The sequence below is a fragment of the Crocodylus porosus genome, unplaced genomic scaffold (assembly GCF_001723895.1).
Source record: "Crocodylus porosus isolate Cpor-Errol unplaced genomic scaffold, CroPor_comp1, whole genome shotgun sequence".
In the NCBI taxonomy this organism is placed as follows: Eukaryota; Metazoa; Chordata; order Crocodylia; family Crocodylidae; genus Crocodylus; species Crocodylus porosus.
Genome location: NW_017728915.1, coordinates 39,279,423 through 39,287,463, shown reverse-complemented (window position 1 = coordinate 39,287,463; position 8,041 = coordinate 39,279,423). Strand labels below are relative to the sequence as shown.

Here is an 8,041-nt window from a genome sequence, read left to right as displayed (position 1 = left end):
CCCGGGGCACAGGCTAACCTGCCCCTCTCCCGTGCCAGATGGGGCCGGGGGGGTGACGCCCGACACGCCCAAGATGCTGAAGCTCGCGGAGCAGTGCCTGGAGAGAGCTAAGTCCAGCGCGGCCGAGCTCGGTGAGCGCTGGGCTCGGAGCCGTCGTGGGAGGCATGGGGCTGGGGCCGGGGCCTTTCGCCCTTCGCAACCCCCTTGCTTTCCCCACCCGCAGGGAAGACCCAGGTGAAGCCAGCAGCCCCCGAGAAGGGCCCAGGCCCCACTCCCGTCTCCCGGCACCGCAGGGTCTTCTCTGACGAGGGGGGGAAGCTGTCGCCCTTCCTGCCCCCGGAGATCTTCCAGAAGCTGCAGGTCGCCGAGGCGCAGAGCTCCAAGAAGTGAGTGGGGCCTGGCTGGGGGTGGGGCAGGGGGCAGTGGGATGCACGGGCTGGGTGAGGACCCTCGCCTCATGTGCACACTCCGTGCCAGCCCTTCCTGCCCGGCAGTTGCGGGGGGTGGAGAGGGGCCTGTATCGGCCCATCCCAGCTCCTCGCAGCTTGCCCCCGCCCCCCCTCAGCAGCTCCTGGTCTTTGCAGGGAGCTCACGCCTCTGGAGGAGGCATCGCTGCAGAACCAGAAGCTGAAGGCCGCATACGAGGCACGCCTGGCCCGGCTCAACCCCAGCCAGGCCCTGCAGAAGACGTCTCTGGCAAGTGCAGCTGGGGGGACAAGGGGTGGAGAGTGGGGGGGTTGCACTCAGGCAGAGAAGGGGCTGTGCCATCTGGCAGGGCCCAGCCCCCTCCCTTAGGGCTCCCAGGTGCTGGACTGCTTGACCGCAGCCCCAGGAGTGCCGGCTTGACCTACCGGTTGCCCCAGCTGGCTGGGTGGCTCCGGGTTGTCGGACAGATGGGGCTCCCTGGAGCAGGACTGGGGGAAGGGTGGGAACTGAGAGAAGGCAAGAGCAGAGCGCCCTGTGCGGCCCACGGCTGAGGGGCTAGTAGCAGCTGCTGCTTCATGGGCTGGATGAGCCTGGGGTACAGCCAGCCAGGCCATGGGGTGACCACGCGTGCTCACGGCCGAGGCGTAGTCAAACCCCCAGGATGGGCCTGGGGCCTGTCCAGCCACCTGCCAGCCTTGGTCTGGGGTGCAGAAGCGCAGCACAGGGTGTGGTGTCCTCAACTACTACCTGAAATGGCCTGCCATTTCCTGGCATGTGGAAGGGAGCAGGGTCCTGGCTGGGTGCTCCTGGCACAGGGGAGCAGGTGAGAGTTAGGGCTTGCCCACAACGCCTGTGTGTTCTTTGCAGACGCTGTCCCTCCAGCGACAGATGATGGAGAACCTGGTGATCGCCAAGGCACGGGAGGAGACCGTATCCTTCCCAAGCCACCCCTGTGGCGCCCAGGGGTATCTGTATCTTCCCCCTCAGGTCAGCGCTGGGTGAGGGTGGGGCTGGGATGAGGCTCAAGGAGCAGCGGTTGTTGAGCCAGACCAAGCGCATGTGAGGCTCTGAGACCAGGTAACACCTGCTGGGAAGCCTAGCCTGGCCCCCCTCTGCAAACACCCCTCCCAGATTCCAGGTTGCACCTAGGCCAGGTCAGAAAACCCTCCCTGCTCAGCTGAACTCTGGCCCTGCCTGGGAGGGGACTGGGGCTAGGGCAAATACAGCCTTGCCCCTGGGGTTACCCGCACCCCACCTGTGCTGACTCGCAGGGCCATGCCAGCCTATGGCAGGCATGGGGGCCGCGCTCTGTTTACATTTTCTGTTTAACCCTGGCCAGAAGCACATGAGGCCACAGAGGACCATGCCTGGGCCTTAACTCTGCTGTATTCCAGCTCCAGCGCAAGATGGAGGAGCGCCGGCTGCGCCTCCAGGAGGCAGCCAACAGGTAAGGAGGACGGGGGCTATGCTGCAGCGGAGGAAGGGGAGTATTCCCTTGCTCAGCGCTCTGGGCCTTGGGCACCTGGCTGGGGTCATTTATGCCCCACCTGAGGCTGGGGGACTGTGGGGGTGCTGCCTTCTGAGCCCTTCCCCAGACCAGAGAGTGTCTGCAGCCTTGTCTTCGAGCTAGCTCGCAGCAGCTTCTGCCCAGGTTTCAACTGCCGTGGCCTCTGCTTGGGGAGGTCGTTGTAATGCACTGAGTAGGGTGGATGTCCTGTCTTTTCTGTGCCCAGGCCCATGGTGGCAGCTAGGATGCAGCCACCTGCTCCAGGCCTCACCCTGATGCATGCCATGTCCCCGCAGGCGGTTCTCCAGCAGCGTGGCCCTAACCCCCGAGGAGCAGGAGCAGCGGGAGCTCTACGCTGCCATCCTGGAGTATGAGCAAGACCACGTACGTCCCTGCACCCTGCCTAGTGCTGCTGGGCTCCCAAACCAGAGACAGCCCCTGCCTTTGTGTCCTCTGCTTACAGGCACCCAGAAGGGTCTGAGGGGTGTACACGGGGCGGCCATGCTCCCCAAAGATGGAGCTCAGCTGGCTGGGGCTGGGGCATCATTGATGACTGGGTCTGCCCAGCTGCCTGCGTGTGTTGTGGGACAAGTGTAGTCCCCTCCCTGGGTGTGGTGTCTCCAGGGGCGGGGGGAGCTGTAGTCCTGCCTGGCACAGGTGGTGCCTGCCTCCACAAGCTCTCAAATGCTTTTCCTCCCCAAGGAGTGGCCCCGACTCTGGAAGACCAAGCTGAAGAGGAACCCGGCAGACCTCACCCTGGTGTCCGGCCTCTTCTCCTGCCTCCTCAGGTAGGCTCCAGCTCTAGGGACTGCTGAAAGCACCTTCTCTGAGCCCAACCCTGGCACAAGGGGGATTTGGGTGGCCTCACAGCTGGCCAGGTGTTTGCTGGAGTCTCTCCCCAGAGATGCTCCTGGGGTCTGTGGGAAAAGCTGCTCCAGCTGCAAGGGTGGCCTTGGGGGGCATAACCTGGCTCCCCTCAGCAGCCACCTGGAAACTACAATGTCCCCAGCATGAGCTCATGGGACGGCAGGACACATCCCAGTCCTGGGCATGGCAAGCAGTCTTTTCCTTCGCTCCTAGCTGTCCTGACCATCCTATCTGCCAGCTGCTACGGAAACTGCAGTGTGCAGTCTACAGCCGGCTCTACCCTGTGGTTAGCCGGGGCACGGGCGACCCCGCGACCTGCCTGTCACTAGATGTGGAGGGGCTGCCAGAGCCGGGGGGCCGGCGGCTCCGGGCCTCGCAGAGCCTGCACTGCATGTTCTCCGTGCACGAGACCAACCAGCTCAACCTGCGCCACAGCATCTCCAGCGCCCCCCTCATCGAGGACCTGCCCAACCCTGCCTCCAGCCCCTGCCCGCCCCAGCGGGACAGCTCCTTTGAGGACTTGGAGCGGTTCCTGATGGGGCCTGAGGGTGCAGCCCCGGCTGAGAAGAAGGTGGCATCTCTCCCAGAGCAGCTGAAAGGCATCGTGAAGGACATCCACAATGCCGTGGGTGAGGGGCTAGAGCCATGGGACAGTCTGAAGGAGCCTGGGTATTGGCATCACATGCCACTGGGTGCTTTCTAAGCAGGCTGGAACAGGGCTGGGCACTCCCAGGGCATTGCCATGGCTCAAAGCAGAGGCTACATTTCTCCCACAGTGCCCCCAGCTGCCTTCTCAGACCCAGCAGGCCCTGCCCCATAGCTGGGCTTCGAGCTGCATCACTGCTACTGGTGTGGGCCTCTGAAACCCATTGCCTCTGCTCGGAGGTGGGGTGGTACACGGGCTCCTGGCATAGGACTGTGGCTCCAAGTCTCGGCTCTGTGGCCGCTAGAGGGCAGCGTCGGCCCCTGGAGCTGCCAGCTCTGCTCCACGGGCCTGGAGCCAGGCTGCTGCATGGAGCTGCATGGCACCAGCTGCCGGGGCAAAGGCCTCCCAGCCCCACAGCTGCCTGCTCCCTGCTGCAGCCCCTGTCCCAGCTCGCAGAGCCCAGGTGTGGCAGGAGTAGCCTGGGCAGAGCTGGTGGTAGCTAGTGCTTCCAGAGCTTTGCCAGGCACTGCACAAAGCTCTTGGCAGCCTGGGCCAGGCAGGGGCTGTGTGGCGAGATGCAGGGAGGTGGGGGTTTGGGGCACTGCTGATGAGGATAGATGGGAGATGCCGTCTCCTGGGAGCCATGTGCAGGATGGGAGGATCCTGGGAGAGAGACCAGGGGGCTGGTGATGTCTGCAAGGACAAGGAGATGCTGGCAGGGGGACTGAGAGCCCTGCTTTAGTCCTTACATGAGGGCTCCCTAGCCCCGGGGAGAGCCAGAGGGTTAGGCCTGCAGCTGGGGGGTGGGGAAGGGGTTGGTGAGATGGGAGGTGACTGTGGGTGAGGTTACCTTGGACAGGGGCAGACTGGAGCCTGGAAGAGCCAGCCCCTTGGGTTCGGTTCCCTTCGCCCCAGGTGGCAGCCCCGGGGGCACCACACATGTGAAAGGCCACGAGCCAGCTATAGCAACTGAACGTGCTCTCTGCCTGCCCCCAGACCGGCTCCTGTCCCTGGCCCTGCTGGCCTTCGAGGGCCTCAACGCCACCCCCGCCAAGGACCAGTGCCTGGCCTGCATTGAGGAAGCCTTCTTCCCCCCGCTCTGGGCCCCACTGCTGGCTCTCTACAGGTACCATGTGCCCGGGCAAGGGCTTGCGACCCCACACCTGGCCCCCTCCCAGTGCCAGGTTGGCGCCTGCTGCTTCATGTGCCCAGGACATGCAGGAGCTGGTTCCGGCATTGCCCAGCCTGCCCCTGCCCCATGTCCAAATGTGCCATGAGCTAGGCCTGGTCGGGGGGTGCTGCACTGTGTTGTGCTCTCCACCAGCCCCCACTCCCTCCCTGCAGAACTGTGTACAAGGCCCAGGAAGCTGCCCTGTCATGGGGCATGGAGCGCCACCACAACACACCACCTGCAGACATGGGGGTCCCCTCCAAGCTGCTGCCCTGGGACAGTGCAACACAGGCGCCAGGCTCCTACCCCTACAGCACTGCTGTGCAGGAGCTGCGGCTCATTGCCCTCGAGAGCTGCCCGCAGAGGAAGCTGGACTGCATTGGTGAGGCATGTGGGGGGCTCTGGGGCAGGAGCCGGAGCCACCAGGCCACGGCACCCCCTTCTCACATGGCTTTTGGGCAGGGGTGCTGTGTGGGGCAGGGGAGCTATGCTGTGCCCATGCTGTCAGCAAAGCCAGGCAACGCCCCCTCGAGCTGTGATCTCCCCTGGGGCATCTGAGCACCCCTGCATCCTTGCTGTGTGCTGCGACACCCCCTTCTGCCCTAGCCCTGTCCTCCTGCAGGCGGTGGGAGGAAGGTTTGCTTGGTGTAAGGCTGGGGTTGGCCCCAGTGCCACCTGCCAGGGGGAGGCTGCAGGGCCTGGGTGTGGGCTGCTGTTCCTGATGCTGGGGCTTGGTGCCTTGCTTGCAGTGCGAGCTCTGCGCATGATCTGTGAGTGTGCTGAGGAATACTGCGGGGCACGGGAGAGCCAGCCCCCCGCGGCCGCTATGTGAGTATGGCAGGGTTGCAGCAGTCCTTGTTCCCTTGTCAGCCCTGGGCTCTTGAGGCTGGAAAGATGCAGTGTGGGAGATGGGGGAGGGCCAGGCTCCACAGCTGGGTGCCTTGAGGGTGCTGGTCCCCTTGCTGCCATGGTGGGGTGCAGCCCATCTCTGAGTCGTGTGGGGCTGCTCAGTGCAAAGCTGTCAGGCCCACTGGCTAGCATCCACCACCTCTCCATTGCTGCAAGGTACCTAGCCCATCTTGCATTGCTGACACCAGGCCTGATGGATCACTCCTGACAATGCACCATGCCACAGGGGTCCTCCCTGCCATGCGGGGGGGCCCGTGTCAGCAGCCGAGACGTTGGCTGGCAATTTAGTGAGCTTGGAAGCTGTCACAGGGACTTAGGCAGAAAGCAGGAGATGGTGGGACCGCGAGCAGGGCCCTGCGCCCAGGTGAGACAGCAGTCCTGTGGCTGGACTGTCAGAGCAATGAGCAGGGAACTAGGGAGACAGCCGAGCTGGGACAGGGAGGCGGCAGGCGGCTGCTGCTCCCAGCGGGGACTCGGTTGTCCAAGCTCTGCAGACCTGAAGGGCGAGAGAGCAGGCACCGTGACCCCCCACACTCCCAGCAAAGCCACGGCCTGTGGGAGCAGTGCTGTAGCCCTGCGTGGCAGGGAAAACCAGGCTGTCCCAGGGGTGCTTCCAGCCCTCGGTCCCTGCATCTCTCTTGGCTTCTGATCCAGCAGCTCCTGGGAGTCTAGTGTCCCCGCCGTGCGTGTGGTCGCAGCAGCTCAACTCAACATCCCCAGCTCCCTGCACCCTCCAAGTGCTTTGCAGTCCAGCCTTGCCACTCACCTGGGGAAACTGAGGCACAGAGGGGCAGTGCTGTCAGGCAGGGAAGAGCCAGTTGGGGATGAGGAGTCTGCCCTGCAGGGAGCAGCCTGACGCTGCTCTGTGCCCCCGCAGTGGTGCTGACGACTTGCTGCCCATCCTATCCTACGTGGCCGTGCGGAGCAGCCTGCCGCAGCTGGTGTCGGAGTGTGCCGCGCTGGAGGAGTTCATCCATGAAGGGTAGGACAGGGCAGGTCCATCCTCTGGGGACCCCAGGGACAAGGGCCAGGCCTACCTGTGACTCCTCGCCAGCCACCCCATGCATGCTTCCAGCAGGCTGCTGTGCCATGAGGGCAGGGGCAGAGCTGGGGGCTTAGCTTCATGCTGTTGCCCTGCTGCATAGCCCTGGTCATGTCTCCTGACACCCCAGCCCAGGCAAGCTGGAGGCTGGGGTACAATGAAGAGCTGGGTGAGTTCCAGAGCTGACAGTATTGGGAGGGGGCACCCCAGCCAGCTTCCAGCTGGGAGGGGACCCTCCCCTAGAGATCCCTGCAACCGTGACAAGGGGCCAGATCCCTTTGAGCGACACTGGTGCCGCGTGTCGGGGGCGGGGGGTGTCCTATATGCAGAACCACCCACTGCCCCTCGCTGCAGGCTGCATCGCGCTGTCAACTCAGCTAAAGAGCCCTGATGCTAATGAGCCAGGGCACGGCAGCTGAGCCCTAATTGGAGGGGACAGATTGGACCCTGCAGAGGAGCAGGGGGAAGGGCTGGCCTGGCCCCGTTCAGCCTACGTGGCTCTGCAGCTCCTGCCCTTCCCTGAGCCCCTGCAGCTCGGCCCCCTCCACCCCCACCTGCAGCCCCACGGGCTGGGGCAGAAGCCAGTAACGAGGTTACAGCTGTGGACGCCGCAGTCTGGCCCCTTGCAAGGGCCAGTGTCAGCGCCAGCACCATGCTTGGCTGCTGCGGGGGAAGCTTTGCCCCCCCAGCCCCAGCCCCAGCCTGGCTTGGCTACAGCCTCTGGGCAGCACCCTGGCTGGGGCAGGGGGTTGTGGGCCAGAGCACTGATGCACTGGTCCCCGCAGGTACCTGATCGGTGAGGAGGGGTACTGCCTGACCTCCCTGCAGAGCGCCTTGGCCTTCCTGGAGTCCCTGCCTGCCGGGGCTGTGGCCAAATAGCGGCCCCACACTGCTCCTCTGCCTGGGGGCACTGACATACCTCTCTGAGACCCCTGTGGGGGCCGGGCACCGTGGGGAGAGGCCTGTAGGCTGCCCCCGGCCCCACACGCAGGGAAGGGCTGTGCAATATTTGGGGGTCTGCTTGGAGCCACCTGCCCCCTCTAACCACTGCGGGGGGTGGGAGCCTACCCCAGCCCCTGCTGCCCCACATTGGTGCTGCATCTGGGGCCGCGCTGACGCTTCTCCTGAGCCAACCACTGCTGCTTTGCACCAGGATCCCCTGGGCGTGATGCTGGGGAGGGGCCCAAGGGGCGGCATGCGCTCCCCTGGGGTCACAGCTCACACGCCTCTGCCCGTGCTGCTCTCGTGGCTGTTGAACGTGCCCCGTGTCCGTCTGTCCGTCCGTGGGAGTGTGCGCCTGCAGGGCCGTGCCAGCTGCCCCTGAACTGCTCCACTGGGCCGGGCTGGCATGGGGGCTGCAGCTGGTGCAGACCTGTGGGCACGTGTGTGCACGCGTGTTGGGAGAGGCATTCTGCAGCCCCTCCTGGCTGGGGTAAGCTGGGGGCTCATGGGAGCTGACTGGGTCGGGGCCAG

At 64.9% G+C, this 8,041-nt stretch overlaps 2 protein-coding genes across 3 annotated transcripts in view; one reads left to right on the top strand and one right to left on the bottom strand.

The window, feature by feature from the left end:
- Nucleotides 1-10: 10 nt before the first annotated feature.
- Nucleotides 11-7,450, top strand: VPS9D1 (VPS9 domain containing 1). Its single transcript, XM_019536052.1, has 13 exons — nt 11-131; nt 224-386; nt 585-696; nt 1,294-1,356; nt 1,821-1,873; nt 2,230-2,317; nt 2,636-2,721; nt 3,014-3,429; nt 4,443-4,572; nt 4,791-4,999; nt 5,367-5,445; nt 6,404-6,508; nt 7,354-7,450. The coding sequence occupies exons 1-13, from the start codon at nt 74-76 to the stop codon at nt 7,445-7,447; spliced, it is 1,656 nt and encodes a 551-aa protein (XP_019391597.1). The 5' UTR covers nt 11-73; the 3' UTR covers nt 7,448-7,450.
- Nucleotides 4,533-8,041, bottom strand: part of CDK10 (cyclin dependent kinase 10) — a 12,813-nt gene continuing 9,304 nt past the window's right edge. For both annotated transcript variants that reach the window (XM_019536057.1, XM_019536058.1), the window contains one exon: nt 4,533-4,545. The gene's annotated coding sequence lies outside the window, so the exon portion shown is untranslated. The remainder of the gene's footprint in view (nt 4,546-8,041) is intronic.